The following is a 17,393-nucleotide window of genomic DNA, read 5'->3' on the forward strand; positions in this document are numbered from 1 at the left end:
AAAAGAGAGTAAGGCAGCTGTCAGACAGATTAGAGAAAAAAGGGTGGTCTCTCATTCTCTGGGTATCCACGCTTGCAAACTTACAAGAGCTTAAAAAGGGTTTGGTTCCCAGATGGCACCGGTGTTTCCACCAATTTCAATTTTTTTCGTAAAACAAATTGTAAGTATGAATTTCAATTTCAAGTAACAATGAATTTTAGGTATAGGAACAATATGCAATTCAATAGTTATTTTTAAATTCTGACTCTTTTTCTTTCTTTTCTTCTCTTTCTTTACCTACGAAAGAAAAAGAGAAAAAAGCGTAAAATATTGGGGGTACGGTAGGCACCGTAGTATCCCTTCCGTCAAATTAAACTTAAAACGTATAGAGCCATTTACCTGCTCAAGAAACTTTCACGGATGACTGTATAAATCCCGTTTCCGCTCGGAAAAATTCTTCTATGGAATTGTATTTTTGGTTGAGAAAATTTTTATTTTGTATATATTTACCTAAACAAAAACAATAAATATCTGAGATTTGTTTAAATATTAAATCTGCCTTCAACCCCAATGTAAGTTTTATATTTTAAATCGAATTGTTGAATATTAGGCATTAAAAGATGGACTTGGAATGCGACTGGATGTCAATTGAAGAATGTATTTAATTGACCGTTTAAAACTTTAAATTCAGTTTTAAAAACGGAAACAACAGCGTTTTTATCGGCTGCCACCGCGAGTACACTGAATCAATTAACCAATAAATACTAGTGCGGAACATTGCGCTGAGCAGTTATCTTTCGCGCCTTACTTCTAATGTAAATGAAATTTTTTTTTTAAGGAGTCGACAAATAGGAAAGGAAAATCGAATCTTGAAACAAATAAAAGAAAAAAAAACAAGAGAAATTGGAATTAGGAATTAGGTCCTGGGTTTTCAAATGAAAATTCGTCTTAAGGTCTTATGTGAACAGGGGTTGTGTCTTCGCGACTAGGTGAGTCCTCTTCTCGGCGTGATTTAACACGAACTATCTGATGGCTGGGTCGACCTGATTCTTCTTCAATTGCACCATACCCGGCCCCTGTAAAATCAGCAGTCAAGGAATACATTAAAAGCTCGAAAATGTTTGCATATACGCAGAAAAATAGCATTACCATAGCTACCGAATGGTACAGCCGAGGTTGTGCTGGAGCCCAGTGACGAGGGCATTACTATGCCGAGAGAAGGGCCACCCTGAATCCGTGCCTTTTTCGAGTCGTCAGTTGACGTATTTGCCAAATATTCATCAGATTTCAGGAGAAATACGGAACCGACGTTGAGTTGGGGAATTTCGTAAAATACGGTCAGCGTAAGTACCATGAAGACCAAACCAATTAAAAAGTAGACTATTCTGGAATAGAATCAAATATTAAATCATTTCGACTTTTATAACGTTTGTCAGTTGGTTTCTTTTTTTTTTTTTACCGGTTGTTCCGATTTTGTAAAGTGGTCTGAGTGGCTGATAGGGCGAATCACCCGGGATATAATCACCCAATCCAATCGTCGTGAGAGAAATAAAACAATAATAAATGGAGTCGAGATAATTCCAGTCGGGTTCCAAAACGTTGAAAACTCCAGCCGGAACCAGAAAGAAGAAAACGACTAGGACAGTGGCGATGACTAGAAGATGGAAGACGCGAATGTTGAACGGCTGGTATAGATGGCCTAGTTTGGCATTGAGGTAGCGTAGCAACCAGGTACTAGGAACCATAAGTCGGTCCACCAGGGATGTCAAGAGCATCAACGTCATAGGGATACCGATCAATGCGTACACGATGCAGAATATTTTGCCTCCCTCAGATAGGGGCGTTACGTGTCCATAACCTAAATTTAGAGAAAATTATGTAAGCATTAAATCTCATCCAGCTGTTTAAACATATTTTGTATTCTTATTTATACCGATAGTCGTGACAACAGTTCCAGCGAAAAAGAGGAACTGGTCAAAGCTCCAGTTGGGTTCGGAAGAGACGTTTCGAGTCACAGCTACTCCACGATTTGTCGCTTGGACAACATCCATTAACAATGCGTCTAATTCTTGTTCTAAAATAAAATAAAATAAAATGTTAAAGGTTGTTAAGTACACGTCAATGCCATTTCAAATCAAGGTCTTTCTTTTTCATGATCAACCTTGAACAGCTTATCTTCTAACCCATACGTATAATTTTTTTTTCCCAGGCATATAGGAAATATTTGATTGCCTCCCCAGGGTAAAACGGAGGAGGAGAAAATACAGAGATAGAAACTGGAAGAAAAATCCTGAGAGTCATGTGAGTCATTAAAGGGGTGTTTTAGACCTGGAATCAATGGATATTTGAAGAGAAATTTTTCGACGCGATTGCGTATATCTAGACGGTAATGGCGATTGAGGGGCTGCTCCATGGAACTAAAGACTAAGGCACCGAGAGATAGGTACGTTATGAAGACGGCGAGAAAGGCGATCAGGAACCAGGAGCTGCGTTGGAGGCCTAGCCACAGGTGTCGAAGTGGCGGTTCACGAAAACGACCATTATTTGACAGTAAAGGCACGCGGTCGTCCGACCGTCTTAGAGAAACATTTTGGGCCATGCTTATTTCAGTTGGGTTGAGTTGAACCATCACTATGACAATAAAGCACAAACAATATGGTGTTCAATGAATAAAAACATATAAAAAGCACAATACGATCAGCTACTGCTGTTGGGCACGACTGACAGCCTTGGCTTCAGCTATAGTTCACTGATTCCTTAGTTTGACTTGCCTCCTTAAAGAAGACTTAAAAGTGTTTTGGTACGTCCACTTATCCAACGCCCTTCCCTCGCACTAAAGAGCGGAACTGTTTAAACTATACTTCCTTTAATAGATATCAATCGATGTTAAAAAAGTACTGTTATCACTCTGTCGATATTTCAGAAAGAGATGGTATCGTAAACATCGACTTCACAAGGGAATGTTTGCCTAAACAAAGTGACTCACTGAAGAGATCCAATTGCGTTTCGATCTAAAAAAACGCTAATGTCGACCTTCGAGATTTAATGTGGGGCTGCGTGGGCCAAACCGTTGGTTTGTTGCGATGTCAATATTTTGTGAAATGGTCACACCGATAGTTGACAGTTGTAAAAATTAAATTTTCCCGTCAAATATAGACTTCAGTTTGATTTGTGCAACTATCATAAAAAAAGTGGTGCTGCAGGGCAAAGCCCCGCGCTATCTCGCAATCATTTATTAAAAAAAAAAAACAGCAATGGGAAAGCCACATTTAAACCGCGATGACTAACGTTTCCAACTTTTCATCAACAAATTGCTAGATTTTCATTTGCTTGATTCACTTTGTAGTTTTAGAATGGTGTTTAAAAAACATCTGAAGAAAAAGTGCAAGACAGTATAATCAGTTAATCACATCATAAAAAACCAATCCATATAAACTAAAACTAGATAGAAATATCTCAATTCGATTGCTTTTTTGTTACTGCATACATGATTCATTATTTAATCATTTATTTATTTCAATATTTAGCTATTTCTTTGTTGCAGTATGGGGTGCTATGGGGTGCCGTTTTTCCCTTTATACAGCATATCTATCGTTTAATTTATTTCAACTCCGTGTCATCATTAAACATATAAATTTGCATTGATATATTATTAAACCTGCCTATTCATACTTTGATATCAAGAAATCAACCATACTATTTGTATTAATTGATTAAACATAAATAAATTAATTAAATACATTTCAAACATGAATCAAACATTAATAAATCAATAAAATTCATATCAAACATGAATCAAATCAATTTAACAAAATAACCGAGGGAAAGAATCATTATCGTGAAAATGGGAAACATTTATTATTTATGTGGAAAAAGGAATAATATTAAATAATTCTACTGATTCCATAAAATTTATAATTTAACTTCGAATTCAAGTTGTTAAAAAAGACAGCAACCTAGCGGTTTATAAATGCTTCATTTGCTCACCCCCTTATAGCCAGGGAACGGGAGCGGAGAGCGAGCGGTGCGATAGCGCCATCATCTTGGAATAAGCAATTCATTTTATCGTATTATTTACGAAACGTGCAAGCGCTAAAATATATTTAACGCTACTTAACACGCATCGCATCAAATTTTATTAACAGGCGTAACAATGAAAACGATTGCGGTGACTGGTCGGAAGAGTAGCGCTTGCCCGTCCGTTATTTTAGCGCTTACCGCGCGTCCGTTCGCGATTTTAGTGCTAAGCGTCGCCCATTTGCTTTTTTAGGCTGCTCACTGCGCGAAAAATAATTAAGTCAAATATTTCGCGCTATAGATCTAGCGCTATGTAAGCGCGCATGTCGCTTATGATTTACTTTAAAATTCACACGATGCGCTAAATTTAGTGCAATTCATTTTATCATATAATTTATAAAACACGCATTGTAAATATTTAGCGCTAGGTCTCTACATGCTTGCTACATGCGAAGCTTCATGTCACCTTTTTGCGGCTAATACAGTATCATGCCGATTATACACAGCTCAATAGAAGCTTGTCCGCCTTTTTCCTTCCGTCCGATATCCATCCGCCCATATGTGCCTATATACACTGATTTTCCCGATATATTAGCGCAATTAATTTCAGCCTAAAATTTGCAAGAAGTGTTCCCCTTTAGTTAAATTTAGTGCGATGCAAATGCTTTAAATATTTTCTCTCCAGCAACACGGCCAACTGGAACTTGTCCCGCAGCGTTAGCTCAGTGGGCGAGAGACACAGCGACACTTTCTCTATGCATTTACTGCCAAAACATGGACCGAAACGTTCGGCACGGATTTCAACAGAACGGAAAGGATAAGGGCTTAGTCAAGAAGTAGGACACCGATTTGACGCTCGACGAGTCGACGATAAACAAACAGAAGCAGCAAAATAATAAAAAAATTTACGTACGGGAAATGTATATATATGTATAAACGACCGAAATTTGCCCCCTGTTTTATGTTCATATAAACAACCATTCGATGGTTTTGAATGAGCTTGTGTTTTTTTTTCTCTCCGCTATTAGATGGTTACTTTTTTTCGCAAGAGGAAGACGGATCGGTGCTTCGAAAATGGACATCTAGTTCGAGCCTACGATGTCACTGCCTTGATGTCAATGCTTGCTGCTTAGATGGAAATTTTTTTAAAGAAACACACAAACGAACGAACGAAACAATACAAAAAATCCGTAGAAAATGCAGTGCTCTGTGGTGCTGTCAACGAATTAGACGAAAAACATAAATTGCATGGGTAAATACCGGGTAAATAAAATCACCAAGCAAAAAATTTCGATCCCCTCCACCTTTCATCCAATTATCGAGAAGCTGAAACGGTCATTCGTAGGTGATGGAGACTTTTGTCGACAACCCTCATGCTGAATTTCATCGTGTCATATTCTATAGTCCCGTTCTAGTCCCAAAATTGCTAGATAAGTGGCTGGCTAATTAAAATCTTATCAGCCGGGCAAGGCATCGGGAATTTCCTTGTGAGGGTTTATTAGTTGGTATTCATATTGATATTACGTAATTACACTGGCTACCTTACTGAAGACCGGTTCGGATGTCGACAGCTTTTTTTCAAATATAGTTGTAGCGCCTAGACAGACGGTGATGGTACGAGAAAGGCGAGCCGTGCCAAATTTGGCGATCATATTTCATTTTCCGACAAACTGAGAGAGATTTCAGGCTTATAGTCACTGCATTATTGTACGCTATTTATTAATTGATTAGTTGAATATTCGATTCTCATGAGATTTAGTGTACAAATATTTCTTTTAATAAACATTGTCCATTTGATTTAATGGTTTTATAGTTACACGAACTATTTATTTCATTTATTTTTCCTTTTATAATTTCAAAATATATTTTTGTTTGATTTAAAATTTAAATATCATTCGTTCTTTCTTTGAACATAACCCACAGCAATGTAGTTTAATAAAAACTAATAATTTTATTCGCATATTTATTCAATTATTTCTCTTGGATTTCCCGTTTGATTCTAGCATTTCTGATCAATTTCCTCTTTTTGAAATGATTTCTTATGTTTTTACAAATTTATATCAGCAACTGCTATTTAGTATAATCTTACCTTTGACTTTATCCCTATTTCATTAATTGTTAATCGATTAATTGTGTTTGATCTCTGTTAGATGTGGTTTGATCGCTGTTAAAAACATTGATTTTTGTTTAATCTGTGTTTGATTTGGTTTGATTCATGTTTGATCCATTTGATCCATGATTGATTTTTGTTTAAATATTTTTCTATTCCTTTGTATGCTGATAGAAGGGAAAAACGGCACCCCATAGGGTGCCGTTGTACCTTTTTACCAACAAAGAAATATTAAGCAATAAATTAAACATTACAATAACTTAAATCAATCGTGATCTTGTATTCTAACAGAAATCTAACATTCATTACACAATTCTAACATTCATTTAACATTAATTAAATACCAATAACGCCGAGGTAACACTCTTTTAATTCAAATAAAACATACAAAATGAAATGTAAAATTAATCAAACCATCTATCGATTAACATTAGAGAAAACAATCAATCTTTCGGGTAAGCTATTATTTAATAAACCATGTATTGGCAAACCTAACATTAAATCAAACATTATTCGCAATCTAACAGATAAATTGATTGCGATAAATTAATCAATCATGTAATCAAACAGTTTATTTTAATAACAATTTAAAGGAAATAGATATGGTTAAAATTTTGAAAATGAATATTTAATTCTATTCCTTGAATCAATCAATTAACAAATGAAGTGTAGAGGCTAAGCTAAAAATTAGAAATAAAGAATCATTAAAATTGTAATGTAATTGAAGTTTGAAAAACAATTAAAGAATCAGCAAAGCGTTTATTTGTTGGGTAATACTAATAGACTCATTGGCTTTGTAGAATACTTCTCTGTCAGGCCACTAGAGGCATCATAAAATAACAGAAGTCCGCAGAAGTACTCGTACGCACGTAGTAGCCTAATCATGATATTGTTTATACGCAACCGTCCGCAACAAGCAAAATTTGTCCCGCTCATATATAGGGCGAATTAAAATAAACGTGGAAATTCAGCGAGAGGACTCCAACAACAAAAAAAAACGAACGAACATGACAGGATTTCTAGATAGTTCCACAAAATTGTAGGAAAATGCATTCATGCATTTTTTGCCGTGCCGATATCGAAAGCTATCACCGGAAATCTGGAGAAATTGTCCCATCACATTTGCGCATATTGGTTGCATTTATTCGTACGCTCATTTTCTGATACAAAATATATTTGGGAACGTGGATTTAAAATTTTTATTCGTTATCAGAAAATAATTTTCATATTAACACGAATGTGAACCAACACGCGCGAATCCAGGGACACGTTCCACCAGTGCATTTTCAAAAATAAAAAAAAAAATTGATTGATGACTGACGCACCTTGTTTGCTACTTTAAAAGTTGTCCCTGATCTCTGCGTGAAGCCAGTCAATTTCCCGATTCCTTATTTCTGGTATATGTATACGATCTGAAATAATTTTTCGTAAAAATGATGGGGGCGAATGGGGATGATGGTAGATCGCCATTCTAGATATAACGAAATGGCATGAAATATAATGAAAATCAAGTACAGAAATCAAATTACAAAATTAAAAGTGCAACAGCATCATAATTGGTGTTTTGTGTTGCGTGATTCTAACCGCTAGATGACAAAGTTTAAAAAAGGGGCGAGGAGAAAAGAATGGAGGCAAAACCATTCGCCATATCCCATATGAGTTGTTAATGCTCCGGGGTTAGTATAGGCTACATTATTTCTGAATTTTTGTTTTATTTTTAATTTGCCCGATTGAATAATAGATAAAAGGTTTGATGCAGGTTTACGGAGCTATTATTTTACATTTGATTTTAAGGTTAGGTTTGATTGCAAGTTAGATTTGATAAATCTAATATCCCTGGTTTGACGCTATGTTACCCTTTGATGTTTGTTTAGATAAGTGTTTTATATAATGTTGTTTGTTTAATTATAGATTGATGTTAAATGATAGGTTTGTTGTTAAAAAGGTACAACGGCACCCCATATTGCAGTAGTCGATGCTCGTTATTCGAATTCAAAAAAATATTATGTACCTATTAGAAAGTCGAATTGATGGGTACCGTCGGTTTCACGTCATAGCTATGGATATAATCATATAAATATAATAAACAAAGAGAAGAGTGTTTCGAATTTTCAGCACATTTTTTATTTTTTAATTGTGCAAATAAAAATTGAGAAAAAAAACCTTTCTTTCAAGTTTCACTAGTTATCTTACTTTCTTACCAAGTAATATATTTCGGTGAATTCCCACACGCAGCATCAAGAAATGAAATGATAAGAATATTTTACGCAAACGAACAAAGTATATATAATGCACTACCATTTTGAATTCAATGTAAAAGTGCGAGAAGAAAGACCTGTTATTGCAGCAGACAGAACTGATGACGCAACTTCAACAGGGTCAGCACTGACATCTCCATTCGGCGATTCTCGAATTTCAGGCGTTTCCCCAATTTTGTATTTCGAACTTGTTGATTTTGCCTGTATTGGTTGAACCAATACGAGACTAATTTGGTTCTGGGTACCTCGAAGCAATAGAGTGGGAAAAGCCATATTGGTAGCAACCGGTTCAGTAACAGCAAATCATTCCAAAATCCAATCCCGAATAATAAGAAGCATCGTTGATATGCTACCATGTTAGAAGAAAACCCAAAAGGGTAGGCCTATTGAGTGGACGGTCGATCAGCTGTAATTACAATGGCCTAATCACAAAGCACGACACTAAATCATCACCGTAGAGCCTCTATTAAACATAGAATTTCCAAAATTTTTGCAAAACAATCGCACTTGTAACTCGTGATCTGATTGATTAAAATATCGCAAATATAATCTCTTATTTATTGACCACCTGCGAGCGCCAAGGCTTCCGGGCTCTCTTTTCAAAACTTCTGCATTTATTGAAGAAAGCATAGAGTAGTTGCCATAGCAATCACCAATGGAGCTAACACAAAATTAAGGATGCCTAAAAGCCTAATTAAAGTGCATTTAGTAACAACATTATTATTGAAAGAATCCACCCCGAAGTGAAACAAATCAATTACCAATACATCCAATTACTTTTGATAAATCCTAGGCCAATTCTCTTCCCGGATTAAAACTTCTGTACTCTACATACAAATGCCAATTGTTGTCAAAAGGGGCCCAAGGACTCCAGCATAAAATTTCATGTTATACATTAGTCCATTACTAAAAAATAATGTTTCTCCAATTAAGAGGCACCTTAAAGTTCAGTAGGAGGCTGGACTAGTTGACCATAGCTAGCAACAAAGCCTGTGGTCCCTGTGGTAGTTAAACCTGAATTTAAAACATAATTTTTTTTAATTTAATATAAGACTGTAATTTTACCATTTCACCATACCTAATTTAAAATTCCCACATCCTGCTGAGCCTTTCTTACTCTCTGTTAAACTTTGTACCAAGTTAAATTTTCAAGATCTTGGTCACCTCTCACCTGAAATTATGAAATTCTATATGTTATTGCTAGTCATTTATTATTTTGTCAATTAATTACCAATTTGTAGAGCCGATTGATAAAAACAACTAATTTCAGAATGGAACAGCAATCGAGTAATCAACACGGGTTAGCTAGCTCAGACCTCAGACGCGGGTGAGCCCAGCGACGGCCCCCTATTCCGAGTGATCGTAGCGGCCGATGGCCGCAACTCGTCTTGAGCGTTAGACAGATTTTTGAAAATAGCTCACCCCCCCCCCGCTCGCCGCGAGCTCACTGCTCATTAATAATTTTAGCAAATATCACAATTCACAAACTGTTTCCTGTTTGTGACCCTTTTTTCTTGATCGACGATTATTACAGCACCAGGATTGACTGGAAAACCAAATCTCTGGTAAAAATAAAACATTTAAAGTTTGTGCAACTCAAAAACAGTTAGGGTCTCTACCTGAGTTTGAGTGTTTAAATCAGTAGCGAGTGATCAAATTGAATCACGACCGTGCAACCAGCCTGACCGATCAGTCAACACTCGTCAGCGTTCACATTCAGTCCCACCCAGGTACCGTTGTCAGCGTTCGTACACTTCCAGTCGTTGCCCGCTTCTATTGCTATGGTTGTGCCCTTCTCACTGCCTGTTTATGAATTTTGAGATTACATACGCCCCTCCCCCTAAGCAAACAAAGATGTGCTCCAACTTTTAAGACAGCCCAAAGCCGAGAAGTTGACGAAAGACTAAACGAAAAAGAAAATTATTACGGTAACTTCTTGGCAATTGGCTACGAGGAAAAATTCAGCCGATGTAATAAACTAATGACCATCCGATTGCGTTGATCTCAGAACAGTTGCACTCACACTTGTAGAGGAGCCGGGATAAAAATTACAATAATTCGTGATCACAATGTGGACACCTTTTAGTTTTACCGCCTTGAAATCTAAATATGGAAACGGAAAATAAGAAATGTTCATCTAAGTTATTAGGTGAAGTAATACTTTAAAAATTGCAAAATAATTTAAAAAAAAAAACTTAAATTAACGCATTGTCCTCAGCGTCAACACAAATAATATTTTTTCATTCGTTTTTGTCTATTACATCGATATCATACACATGTACAAATGTTTTGCCGTTCAGCAACGAGGCTCAAGACACCATCACGTTTTGACACGCAGTCACACACATGCATCGAAAAATTGACATGATTCTTTGAAGTCAAATAAAAATCTTGTGGTATACAATTGGATAGGAAAAGTGGCCAATTAGGAGCGGAAGGTATGTAAGGTAGGTGGATAGGATATAGAAGCGAAAATTATTCATGACAGTAGTGTAAGCAATTTAAGAGATGGAGAAACCATCATTTACTGATTATCTATCCGCGGTTAACGATTCAAGTGCCAAGATCAAGGATTACTTTTCAATTATTACTTTTTTGCCATTTCACGCCACAGCGTATGAAAACGTTTAATGGTTTAGAAATTTAACTACTTTCTTTTTTACCATAAGAATGCCAATATTAATGAAAAAACAAATGAATCCCCTCAATGAAAAACTACAAAAAATTATCAAACTCTCTGAAGAGGGAAGGTTTGGTTTTAAACAAGAATGATGAAGAGCGGTTGGGTGGGGAAACCGAAACTCGTAGGCAGCAGATTCGAACTACTAAACACGGCACAATTGATGGGGGTAGAGACAAGTTTAAACTACTTTTTTTCCAACTATGTTTTCCTTTTAGACAATTATTTTCTCATTCAACCCGATATCTTTTCTACCGTTAGAAATGAAAATTTTTCTGGCATCGTCCTGTTTTCAAAGGTCAACCAAAACAACGAACAACTCAGTTCGTTTCTTAAGAATGACTCGCGGATTGACTGACAGGTTTGAACGGTTGAATGTTTTTTGCTTTGTTTTTTTTTCTGAAGGATCTCAAGTGTCGGTTCAAAGAGAAAGAAAAAAGAGGGAACTAGTGGAGAAGGATCAAGAGCATCTCGAGCTGAATCGCGGGACTTGATGACGAGTAGGAGCACGAGCCGCACCACTTGAATTCACTTTATCAAGGTTCATTAGAAAAATAATGTTTCACTTTGATTGTCACAAAAAGTCATTTTGTACGGGCAACAACCCCTCGTCTATCGCCAGCGCCCACACCAAACATATCCTTCCGTTCACTTTGCAACTTCTTCACCATTAACCTCAGGCTGGGTTGTCTCATGCGTGAGTAGTTTGACTCCTCTATTAAACACAAATAATAGTTAATTAAACAGGAGTATGGCGTAGTTACATAGAAGCTCTATACCGATTGCTGTCGCAGCTTTCATTGCTGTTCACACTAGCTTTCCCATTGCTCTGTGAGGCATTAGCAGTCGCTGTGTTTGTTGAAGTGGCATTGTTCTGCTTTCGCTGAGTTGCCTGGTGTCCACCTCTCCGACCACCACGAGCCGCTCTACCACCCCGAGTGGAGTAATGGACATGTCCATTTCTCTGAGGTGGAGCCATATTTTGAGCAGGCATCATTCCACTGCCACGCCCTGAAGCAGATCCCATGTGCCCACGTCCACGGGGACCACCGTAGTTTGGTACCCATGAACTAACCACGACGCCAGCCACTTCCAGCTGGCCTCCACGGGCCACACCACGACGCTGACCCTGACCACCTCGTTTTAATCCACCAGGTAAATTAACGTTAAAAGGTCCCGCCAAGAAATCTCGAGGTGCCCCTAAAATCGTTCAATCAATTAAGTAATCACAGTTAAATGTAATAAGATCTTACAAGCTGGGTCGTGCATAGGAGCTAGTGCTGGTGGACGGGGAGGAAGCGGAGTGAGCACTAGTCCATCCAATATGGCCTTGCGTAGTTTCTCTACTTTCATAATGAGATCTCCACGATGCTCGCATAGCTCGTGAAGGTCTCTGACTGTCTGTGTTCGACTGAGTTTAGTATGAAACAGTTTTCCATCAAAGAAGAGCCAAGGACAGCAGACAGGCCAGGGGACGGGCGACCCACACGCGTCGTTCACCAACAAAGCAGTTTCCACGCCTTCCATTACCAAGGTTGCGAGCTGGACGCCACGTGCACTCACCTTTGTCAGCTTTATTTTTTTAAATGAAATAAAATAAATAACACGTTCTTTGAAGCTGCACACATGATTGGATAACCAGACTTACTTGGAGATCTTGCAGATAATTTGGATTTGTTATTTCCATTGCAAAGGCTTGTACGATCAAAGCGTCCAATTCTTGCTTCTGAAGAATCGTCCCTTGCGAAGCAGCCATTATATACCTCAGTACGCACGCCAAAATTAACAGATGTTGAGGAACATAGTCCGGATTCAACATTAATGCCGTATCCGCGTGCAAACAAGAAAGGAAAGCCCTCAACCTTCTCTTCTTGTCATCTATAAAATGAAGATGAGTTAACAACATGTCGACAACTGGAAGAATTCAAATATAAATTTTCATTTCAGAAAGACTAATCAATACTAACATCATTGGTTCTAGTAATCAGACATTTATCATCATTGAGGTGGCCTTATAAAGTTACCAGATAATTAACAAACAAATACGCACCCATGGATGTCCCAAACCATAGACGATGAACGGTAGGAACGGGCCAACCAACCGCAGCTGCAACGACAATTTCCGGGTGACGATACGGGTTCGCTGCCGTCCAAACCCATTCCCGAATTTTGATTTCAGGTATAAGTGGGTTTGACTGAGTGGCGGTTCCAGAACCATTCAATGACTGAGGAGGCACATAGCTGCCAGTCGAGGCTGAATTGCTAGGCGTTGATGATCCGTTGGTAACACCATCTAACAAAGAAAATTTGTGGTTAGGGCACAGTAAAAACGCAACAACGAATAGGTCCTTACTTGTTTCAGATTTATCGGTTTGTTGTTCTCGTTGTTTTTCAGCCAAAAACGTGTGGTGGTGAAGATTGAACAAAATTGCGTAAACCATCTGGCGAACAGGTCTGTAGAACAATTGGATGTTGGGAACCTCGCGATGGCACTGATCTTCCAGCACTACTGGTAATCGGATTTCTCCCTATATATGAACAAAAATTGCAACATATCCGTACTAAGTCTCAAAACATCTTTCAGAAAACTCTTTTTTTCAGTCTATGTAGAATGCCTTATTGAGAACACAATTTGAGAACAAAAACTGGATCCCACCTAGACACTACATTTGATTTACCTTCATTTGACGACCGCTACCCGGTATATTAAACCAGAAACGGTGCTTTTTGAAGATGTTAACGAATAAGAACCACAAACATAAGTAAAAAAAAACTCACCTGAGTCAAGAGTTGATACATGTAAGGCGACATGAGACCACGGCGATGTCTTTCGTAGGCCGTCCTCAGCACTTCGGCAGCTACCGGGGGAAGACTAGGCTGGTATTGACCTTCTCCTGATTTAGGACCTCCCCACGCTTCGCGATCGCGGTGCGGAGATGTTGCACCCGAACTGCTCCCGCTACTACTGCCATGAGGTTGCGAACCTCCGTTAACATACCCCCCTACGATAACAAAAAGTGATGATACAGCAGCTCTTGGAAAATAGAACAAGGTACAGTTCAGCTACTTTCAGCAAGACTAATCAATGCATCACAGTGATTCAAATTGAAGTGTGTTATCATCACGGAATAATATAAAAATATAAGTAAAAAATTCGAGACATACCATTTTCGACGACCTCTTCTTGAGGTTGATCGCTAGAGGAAGGAACTGCATCAGGAATTTCGTTTTGCTAAGAAACAATTAATATGGAATAAATGATTTGTTTCTTTTCTCTCGTATTTCTAATATTTCACCTCCTCATCGGCAGCTTCTGACGCCAACTTTCTAGCTTTAGTTTCATGGGCTGCATTACCATGTTTATGATTTTTACCCTCGTTATGATGATTGTGTTGTCTCACTATTTAAAAGAAAAAAATTAAGTGAATAATTGAATCTTTATCCTCTGAAGTAAAATTACGTAGCGTAGCATTTTTATGCCGTCCATACTGCTCACGTGTTCCATTCAAGAAATAATTAACAGCTTGTTTGAAACGATTGACTCGACCATCGGTGGTCGAATTGAACACTTTAGCTCCTACACTCTCCAAATTATCAATGGAAGGCAGTTCGCGCACAAACGATGCCACAGCGCGTATCACTCCTTCTGGTTGATTCTGTAAATTGTAACCAAAACGTTAACATATTTCGTAAAATAGAGTCGTCCTCAAAAACTTACTAGTGGCGTTTGATTTTCCTCACATATTCTTTTGTGAAATTCTCTGAGATCAGCATCAGTGAGCAGAAAATTACCCAATAACGCTGCCAATACACAAAACCTGTTAGGATTCAGGTTCAAACCTTTGGCCACTTCGTCCAAAATAAATTCTTTAGTTTCCAATGAACCCTAGCGATGAAAGAGACGAACTCGTTAAACTAATGAGATGGTTATTTTAGTTTCAAGACTTACTTTGTAAGTGAGTTTCAACTGCTTGGAAGAGAAATACCTGGGCGGATCGAAGATGGCATATTCAGCATCTTCCGCCAAAATGCCGTGAAAATGATTATCACGACAGAATCCTATCACTTCTTGATGATGATCATCAACACTGCTCAACTTAAAAATAACGTCAGCATTGTCATTAGAAAGAAAGCAACATGAGTTAATTACCACAGCGATCTTTAAATGACGTAGAGCAAGACGCAAAGCCGTCCTGAGAGTGGACGGAGGCACCCACCAGACTTTCGGTGGCGGAGTTCCTTTGGTATGTAAATGGCGTAACACCTGATAGATATTGCTTCGAGCGGCAAGCTGGTTCCTGACCCATTCATGCATGCGGGGTGGTTCCAGAGAGCCATTGAAAAAGACAGCCAAATGTAGATTGTGTGCATGCAACGTCTGAACAAGAGATGCCAAAAATTGCAGCATTCGATTCCACTGACCACCACAGATCCAATCTGTAACAATAATTAGAATTGTTTTATATTGAAAATTGTAAGCAAAAGCAAAAGCAATAGCAATAGCAAAACAAGTTCGTCAGTTGAAATTGAACAGTTCGAATAAAAAATTGTTTACCAGAAACGTAGCCACCATAGAGTCTGTCAAGGCAGCATTCTGCATCGACAACAAGACTGAGAGCCACCCTCCCTTGGTATGGGCTAGCAACGGAGGAAGCAATTCTCAGCAAGTCCACAGACACACACGCCCCAGCAAACTGAGACTCAATCAGTTGTTGCAACGACTGCAGCCCCATGGTTCCACTGGGCATTTAGGCCATCCAAATAAAAATGCTAAAACACAAAATAGGATTAATTAAGTGATGTGGTAATTACGAACGAAAATTCTAAATGCATGTGGGCACCAGTTCCACCAATACAAAATTTAATTTCTAAACGTCACTTTCATGACTTCGGACATATCTCGAGACAAATTTTTACAAAAACGTGTCAATTAATCAAATGCAGAAGGTACTCAACACAGGAATTGATGATATGTAATTGCAAGATTGAAAACTGCCAAGAAAAGAAAATGTCACATCACATCTCGCCATGCGGTGAATCCACAACGAATGTGTACTTCACAAGCACGAGATTCCAGCATGGAGAATACAGCACTACGACGTCTACTCGAAAAAAAATGTGGACATCGAACATTGTATCAATGAGAAAAAGTATTTAAAAAATGTCGACAACTCACCTGTGAATGTAAAAACTGGTAGATTTTTACTGAAGAAACATAGTGGTTAAAACAATACTGAACGGGAGTGAAACGTTTACGAAATGGAAATTTTAGAGTCGATCGTCTTTTACAGCGACTCGCACGCCGGACGATTCCATGTTAAGCCGCAAATTTTCCAGGTGGCGCTGTTGGACCACGTGAGTAACAATTGACGAGCGCCAACCGTCCAACTTCCCTCTTTACCACTAGTGGCGCTCGATTCAAAATGGGGAATTTTTTATCGTAAAAAGAAAGAATACCTTATAAATGCATAGCATATCTTATTAGTTAGGTTTTTTTCTTTTTTAAATAAAACATAAAATTCGTTTGTGTTTCAACGGAAATAGAAACGACAAGAAGAAATAACCAAAATAAATTTCTCGAATTTTTCGAAAAGCAATCCGCGAGTGAGGAAAAACAAAATCCAAATCGAGAGAATCACAATAGACCTTTTTCACAATGCGGAAAGTCGGGATTTTACAATCCGGCAACGCCGCAATCGGCCATCTTTGTTCTAATTAATTTTTCCCCGTGTAAATTCCCATAAGGAATCGGGGTCCCTTTACTTTTAATTCATTTTCTACTTATTGGTGTCTTAAATCCAATATATTTCTCGTGGATCTTGTTCCCCGAATAACTGGTAACATTTTCATGTATGGTAAGTATTACTTGTGGCTTATATTAATTATGTAATTTGAACTTTCATTAGGTTGTTTTGATTCTGGAATGTCAAAACCAAAACAGACATGTTGTGTGTTTGCCGTTTGGCTGCGGTAAGAGATACAATGTTTATGAATCTGTTACTGTAAGTTTTGCATCCCAAAAGTTTTATTGGACATCCACAATATGTGGTAACAATTCCCTCAAAAGTATTTGGGGTTAACTAGTTTAAAATTTACTAATTCAACTGCTTTAACATTTAGTTTCCTAATCTGACGAAGCATTCACTATGATTAGGCTACCTGATTCATTATCGTTATTTATTTATCAGTTTAAGAATACTCACGATTCTTTTTTCTAGAGAAACATTGTATTAAACGAGGTGAAAAGAAGTTTTTAATACAGATACTGAAGATGTGACACTGTTTCAACTGGTTATTGTCTTTTCATTTTTCAATACTTTTATTCGAAGAACCAATGCCTGGTTTTCTA

At 37.8% G+C, this 17,393-nt stretch overlaps 2 protein-coding genes and 2 long non-coding RNA genes across 6 annotated transcripts; 1 reads left to right on the forward strand and 3 right to left on the reverse strand.

Moving 5' to 3' along the window:
* Positions 1–883: 883 nt before the first annotated feature.
* Positions 884–2,664, reverse strand: LOC124209115 (potassium channel subfamily K member 1-like). Its single transcript, XM_046606995.1, has 5 exons — positions 2,308–2,664; positions 1,913–2,053; positions 1,439–1,837; positions 1,129–1,359; positions 884–1,055 (listed from the first exon to the last, which is right to left on the reverse strand). Exons 1-5 carry the CDS (start codon positions 2,606–2,608, stop codon positions 928–930), a joined length of 1,200 nt encoding a protein of 399 aa, XP_046462951.1. The 5' UTR covers positions 2,609–2,664; the 3' UTR covers positions 884–927.
* A 6,146-nt stretch (positions 2,665–8,810) lies between these two features.
* On the reverse strand, positions 8,811–9,739 carry LOC124189011. 2 transcript variants are annotated; one of them, XR_006872576.1, is made up of 4 exons: positions 9,596–9,739; positions 9,443–9,528; positions 9,126–9,378; positions 8,811–9,054 (listed from the first exon to the last, which is right to left on the reverse strand). It is a non-coding gene; the product is annotated as an uncharacterized LOC124189011 (long non-coding RNA). The 2 variants fall into 2 exon arrangements; XR_006872575.1 differs by having other exon boundaries at positions 8,909–9,378; positions 9,596–9,733.
* An 820-nt stretch (positions 9,740–10,559) lies between these two features.
* LOC124189012 (constitutive coactivator of PPAR-gamma-like protein 1) lies at positions 10,560–16,407 on the reverse strand. 2 transcript variants are annotated; one of them, XM_046581962.1, is made up of 16 exons: positions 16,221–16,379; positions 16,001–16,146; positions 15,600–15,814; positions 15,195–15,481; positions 14,994–15,140; positions 14,763–14,930; positions 14,505–14,700; positions 14,341–14,444; positions 14,210–14,276; positions 13,823–14,046; positions 13,398–13,572; positions 13,095–13,337; positions 12,693–12,922; positions 12,298–12,616; positions 11,824–12,244; positions 10,560–11,759 (listed from the first exon to the last, which is right to left on the reverse strand). In XM_046581962.1, the coding sequence occupies exons 3-16, from the start codon at positions 15,790–15,792 to the stop codon at positions 11,693–11,695; spliced, it is 2,841 nt and encodes a 946-aa protein (XP_046437918.1). In that variant the 5' UTR covers positions 15,793–15,814; positions 16,001–16,146; positions 16,221–16,379; the 3' UTR covers positions 10,560–11,692. The 2 variants fall into 2 exon arrangements, with proteins under 2 accessions (XP_046437918.1, XP_046437917.1); XM_046581961.1 differs by lacking the exon at positions 16,001–16,146 and having other exon boundaries at positions 16,221–16,407.
* A 276-nt stretch (positions 16,408–16,683) lies between these two features.
* Positions 16,684–17,321, forward strand: LOC124203027. Its single transcript, XR_006878399.1, has 2 exons — positions 16,684–16,881; positions 16,951–17,321. It is a non-coding gene; the product is annotated as an uncharacterized LOC124203027 (long non-coding RNA).
* Positions 17,322–17,393: the final 72 nt, after the last annotated feature.

This window comes from Daphnia pulex, chromosome 2 (genome assembly GCF_021134715.1).
Source record: "Daphnia pulex isolate KAP4 chromosome 2, ASM2113471v1".
Classification (NCBI taxonomy): Eukaryota; Metazoa; Arthropoda; class Branchiopoda; order Diplostraca; family Daphniidae; genus Daphnia; species Daphnia pulex.